Source organism: Heloderma suspectum, chromosome 4, assembly GCF_057233095.1.
Source record: "Heloderma suspectum isolate Gila_16-S chromosome 4, 16-S_ref, whole genome shotgun sequence".
Taxonomy (NCBI): Eukaryota; Metazoa; Chordata; class Lepidosauria; order Squamata; family Helodermatidae; genus Heloderma; species Heloderma suspectum.
This window is the reverse complement of record NC_139461.1, coordinates 310180016-310186015: the sequence shown is the minus strand read 5'-3', so window position 1 is coordinate 310186015 and position 6000 is coordinate 310180016. Positions and strand designations below refer to the sequence as shown.

The window sequence follows — 6000 nt, the reverse complement described above, 5'->3', positions numbered from 1 at the left end:
CGCCATCCCTAATCTATGGCATCCAAAATTTAAAGTCTTCCTACTTGCTGGCTTAGCCGCGTTAATGATATTAAATGACAATCCAAAGAAGGTGTTCACAGATTCTGAAAAAGACTTTGGTGGCATCTGGGAGAAGAATGGCTGCGGGCCAAGCTGCAGGAAGCTGCCTTGGACTGGGCTAGATGTCAGAGTGTTGCTCACTCAGCCCATTGTCTCCTACCACGACTGGCAGTAACTCTTCATCTTCAAGGACATGGGTGGAGGTTTTCCTAGCAGTCTGTCTCAGACCCTTTTAGCTGGAAGTGCCAGGGAGGATGTGAGACCAAGACCATCTCCTAGCTGGCCACGTGCTCTCTCTGCTACTCCAGCTACAGCCACTCCTGCAACCAGGGCGGAGTGCCCCTCCAGGTCCCATTGCTGCCTAGACCTGAAACGTTCCAGTCATGGACAAGGCCAAAGACAAAAGGAGCGGGCCCAAAATACCAGAAATGCCAGCCCATTGTAGTTTAAAAGTCTTACTGTCAGTAATGAAGCTGTTGGAGAGGCATTTCGACCTTTTAGAATGGGGGGGAAACTGTACCACAGCCAGGAAACCACCCAATGATTGGTGTTGGGGGGAAAGCATTACGGCCAGAGGAAAGGGGTGTGGAGAACCCCAGAGGGGCAGATTAGGACACCAGGAGGGCTGGATTTGGCCCCCAGGACAGAGGTTCCCCACCTCTGCTTAAAGGCAGCATGTTCACTTCTGCAGGGAACCTTTACAAACCCCAGCCCTGGTGCACTAAGCCCCAAGAGAAGCAAAATGGCAGTTGCTTTTCTCCAGGAGCAATACACTTAATTCTCCAGTGATGTGTAGGACAGAATTCATCTCCTTGCAACACTCTGGATTTCAGGGGGAGCCATTCCAACAGGCAGTTTGGCCCAGGGCAGCAACAGCCATGGAGAGCGGGCCAAGACATGCCATCAGCCAAACTTCAGGGTGAGTTCTGAAGCAGTGGCCTTTGGGTGGATTTTTAGGGGCATGGTGGAAAGAAGGATCCCTATTTACCCCAGGAAAGGCAAGAATGATCAGAGGGAGGAGCAGCGGGAGGGAGGAGAAATCCACCACCCACCCACCCACCCACCCCACACACACATACAAAAGGGTCGCAACCCAAGTTGAGCAAGTTGAAATCTGCTTCACCCCTCTGAGCTTCCTAGTTATGTTTCAAACCCCCCCGGCCCACACCCATTATCAGTGAGGTGATAAGTAGGCACAAGCAGCTGATGGCTGCAACGCAAGGTGAGGTGGCTGGTTACAGAGATCGTGAAGGGTGATGATGGGGCAGGAGCCCCGAGTCACAGACATGGCCCGCAGTTCATTGGGAGTTTCTCCTGCACACTCCCCGCTGAAATGGAACGGATTCTGTGAAATGGGGCTCGTCGGTGGAGGCTGGTGGCTCCAATGCCAGTGGGGCGGTGAATCCGCTCCGGGTTTCAGTCAGAACCAGTCAGAACTCTAAAGGAGCTCCCCAAGGTCCACCCAGAGCGGATTCAGCACCCCAGTGGCATCGGAGCCACCAGCCTCCAGTGGGGATCGGGACGGTGTGCTTCACATCAATGGGTGTGTTGGGTGGGAGGGTGCGGGCAAGGGCGCGCCGCGGGGTCTCCCCCATCAGGCAGCCAAATGATTTCAGCTGAGCCTGAAGAAAGGCTCCAGCGCCAACCTCCCCCCCCCCTTTTCACAAAGGTCAGTGCTTCTACTCCACCTTTTGTTGAACTGGGACATCACTCAGAGGAAGAGGGGATCCCTTCCCCCAGCCCCTGAATCCAGGCTCCAGGTTCGTCACGATTTGCTGGGTCTTAAACCACCCCGGGTTTGCATCAAGACAAAGAAACCAGGGACGGTGGTGGGGCGGTGGAGGGGGGGATCTTCCTCCCCTCCCCATTCTCTCTCCACTCCTCCTCTTCCTCAGACACGTGTCCCTATTGTTCTGCCCTTGGCTGGACACAAGGAAGGGGCGGGGAAGCAAGAGTTAATCAACCCCCAGAGTGGAGAAAGAGGACTGTCGAAGGAGCAGTTTTACTGGTGTGTGGGGGGGGGGAGATTCGTTGGGGGGGGAGATTCGTTGGGGGAGAACGAGGAGGGGCAGAGGAATTCCCCGCATGGCGAGGAATTTGGGTGGCTGCATTCGAAAACGCTGGCAGAGGAAGGGAGGTGCTCCCAAAATGGGTAGAGCTGCCTGCAGGCCTATGATGGAGCTGTGGGGAAAGAAGGAGATGAAGGGATGGACAGAAGAGAGATCGTCTGCGTTGCTGTCTTCCTCTCTGCTCTTCCCCCACCCCAGTTCGTTCCATTTTACTTTTGGGGTGCCCCCCAAAAAAGCCCTTCTCCCACAACGATTTTGGAACAGATGATAGACAGGCGTCTCTTCTTCTTTCTCGCCTTTCCTCCCGATCTACTTTTGTTATGCCAGCAAATTCCTCCTGCGATGAAATGGGCTGGCACCGCGTGGGTGAGACGAGGTGTGTGTTGGGGGGGGGGGGGAGCAGAGAATGAGTGGAGGAAGTGTGGGTAGGCTCAGACCTTGGGCTCCGGTCGTCTGTGAGTGTTGCACTGTTAACCAGATGGGCAAAGGAATATTGCCTCCCCCCTGCTCTCCTCCCCGCCCCCCCCGCCGCACTGCCAAACCCGTTGCCCTTGTCTGCTTCCCCCCTCCACCTCCCCCCTCCCCCTTCCCCAACCCCCACTTTCGCTCTCTCCCTGCCTCTCACAAGCTTCCCGTACCACCACCGCACGCCCCATCCTTTAGCCCGGCCTTGCTCACGCGCTCATGGTCCTGGGGGAGAGTTGATGGATTAAAGGGCCGACCCGCTCCACCCGATCTCCCTCCCCGCAGCCTGCGTCCCATATAAAGACGGGGGGGGGCAGGAGCGCGCTGCTGAGCTCAGCTATTCCTCGGCAGCTTCCCTGCGCCTCCATCCCCTCCCCCTCCCCCTCCCGACCCTCCCCATTCCCGTCTCCGCCTCCCTCCTCCTCCCAACCGGAGCGCCGGCGCCCGGGAGCTGTCCAAAGTGCTGATCGCGGCTCAGGAGGCGGCAGGCAGCGCCCCGGCTCCGCAGCGCACCATGCCTCGCTCCTTCCTGGTCAAGAAGATCAAAGCGGACGCGTTCCAGCCCGGCCCGGCCGCCCCCACTTACCACCCCCTGGAAACTTCGTACAATGAGCTGGCGGGACCCCTGGGGGACAGCGCCCCCGGGGTGGACGATGGTAAGCTTCTGGGAGGGCCAAAGGTGCCCCGAGAAGGCTGGGGGGGGGCATGTGGGGGGAGGACAAAAAGGGGGTGTAACGGGGGGCACACAAGAGGTTATGTGAGGAGCCAAGAGGGTATGTATCCGGAATGGGGAACAAGCATCTTGCCCCTTCTCAGATCCTTTGCCTGGTGTTCTCTCGCTTATCAAAAATTGGGTTCTACTGGGTCTCTTTCTTGCCCCCTCCATTCTCAGTCAACCATAGTGTCCCCTGAGTCTCTAGAGAATAGAACCAGACACGGGCAGGATTTCTCATACCGCAGCCAGTGGGCCTTCCAAAAAGGGATGCTCTCAAGAAAGAAAGAAAGAAAGCAAGAAAGCAAGCAAGCAAGCAACAACAACAACAACAACAAAAACCCGCGTGTAGAGCAGGGGTCTCGTGTGCTTCCTACACCACACGCCGCAAACTGTAGCCTGAGGGATTGTCCTGGGTGCACAAGTGTGTGTGATCCCCGGGTGCACAGGAATGGCAGAGAAGGGGTGGGTGCATTGGAAAAGGACAGAGTTGGGAGATTTGATGACCTCCCAAGGTCCAGTTGGTGGTCGTGTGGACCAGCTGGGAAACACCGCGATAGAAAGGGGGGGGTTGCAAACAGTCCATGCAAAGTGCTGGTGTCAGTGGCCCTGATAATATAACTGGGAAGCTATTTCACTTAGACAAGAAGAGGGTCTTTGAGTTCAGCTTCAACCCATTTCTGTTGGATGAGAAAGGATAATGAGCGATTATAAATATCTTTATAATATTTATAAAGAGGGACAAGAGAAATTTGCTCAAGGTCACCAAAGGAGTCCCTGCCCAAGATGGGATGACCAAAGTCTTCCAGTTCTACTCTGTGGAATGGACCCCCGTCCAGATTCGAGATGCTTACACGCTCCCTTTCATCTATCCCCTACAAAGGGAGAGAAGGCGCCCCACCCCCCTCTCTCTCTGCTTCCCAGCCAGCCAGGAACAGCTTCTCTCCTCTGCCTTCCATCTCTCAAGTTTATGACTCAAAGTGGCAATATCCTTCAACCTGTGCCCCTCCATGGATCTGTACCCATCTGTCCACCCACCCCCACCCTGCACCACTCCCATGTTCATGTAGGAAATTGGGTGCATGACTTATGGGGGAGCCAGTCCTATTCTTACTTTGCAAGAAGGCTGTGCCTGCATTTGAAAAGTTATGCCCCATTCTCTGGTGTGTGTGTGTGTGTGTGTGTGTGTGTGTATGTAAGGGGCATGTGTGTTTTTCCTTGCTATGTGCATTGCTCCGATGTATATGGGTAGAATCCAAGGTTAGTAAAACCACTGAAATGAATGGGACCTAAGTTAGCCAGGACCAACACTGGATAAACCCAATGAAATGAAGGAAAATGGGTTGGCTAATATAGTCTTTTTGAGTGTTTGTATTGTTGTATCAAGGATGAACCTGATGCCTCCAGATGTGTTGAACTACAATTCCCATCATCTCCAGCTAGCATGGTTGTTGGACATGTTGGGTGGGGATGATGGGAGTTATAGCCCGACACATATGGCACTAGGTTGGGGAAGGCTTTCCTACAGAGTCAAATGTGCCTCGTGCACAGGAGTATTTAGTTCCTTTCTGTGTGGTTGTGGTGGCTTGCAAGGAGCTTTGTTGCTGTGTGTGGTGTAGCCCCAATCCACTGAACCCTACATGCGTTCTGTGATCAACTTTGATGGGATGTGACTTGCATTTTCCAGCATTGCGCATTGATGTGGTTGTTCTGTATATTGTATAGATCTTTTTATAAGAACATAAGAATTGTGTTGCTCGATCAGACCCAAAGGTCGTCTGCTCCGGTATTCTCACAGCTATCAGCCAGGTGCCTCTCAACACTCACAACCAGCGGGGCATGAAGCAGCGGAGGCTGGTGGCTCCAATGCCAGTGAGGTGGTGAATCCGCTCTGGGTTTCAGTCAGAACTACTCAGAACTCTGAAGGAGCTCTCCAAGGTGCTTTGCCCCACTGGTATTGGCTCCACCAGCCTCCACTGGCTGCAGTCTTCCCCTCCTGTCGCACCCATGTGTTTACTGTTCAGAAGTACACTGCCTTACAAATGGTTGCTCCGTTAAGCCAGTGCTGGGGAATTTACAGCCCATGGAAGTTCCCCACCTGGCCCATGGAGGCTTTGGCTCCCTTCATGGGCTCCTCCCACCCCCAGGCCTGAAAGCTACTGTGGACTTGGGGAGGAGGTGGGGAGAGGAATCCCCTTGTGATCTCTGGCCGAGTGATGAAGCCATCCTGGCCAAGAGCTGTCAGTAGTCTGACTTGCCATACTCCAGTCCTTAAAAAAAACAAAAAAAAAAACTGATGAACACAGATATTCATTCATTCACCTCTCCTTTCCAGGGTGGAGGCTTCAAGGTGACCTAGGGTGCAATCCTATGCATGTTTAGACAGAGAAAAGTCCTACAACAGGGGAATGCTGTTAGTTGTCGGACTTCTTTCTGTTTAAACATGCATAGGTTTGTGCCCTCTCACAATCCAAAATAAAATCCACATACATGCAAGGTAGTAGCAGAACCATGTCCTGAGTATTGAGTACATGTATTGTGCCATACTCTAGGCAAGTGTGTGTGTGTGTGTGTGTGTGTGTTATTGGGCTATATGTTCTGTTCTTGGGGGGAAAAAAACTATAGCAAAGAAACCCAGCTCCTATGATCAGAAGCGTCTATGAAAAATTAACAGACACCCCTCTTTCACTTTAT

General features: G+C 53.5%; 1 protein-coding gene across 1 annotated transcript in view; it reads left to right on the top strand.

Annotated features, from left to right (window-relative positions):
* The first annotated feature begins 3108 nt into the window (after positions 1–3108).
* SCRT2 (scratch family transcriptional repressor 2) overlaps positions 3109–6000 on the top strand; it is a 47495-nt gene continuing 44603 nt past the window's right edge. The window contains exon 1 of the mRNA XM_084848432.1: positions 3109–3240. Coding sequence (XP_084704558.1) covers positions 3109–3240 — 132 coding nt within the window. The remainder of the gene's footprint in view (positions 3241–6000) is intronic.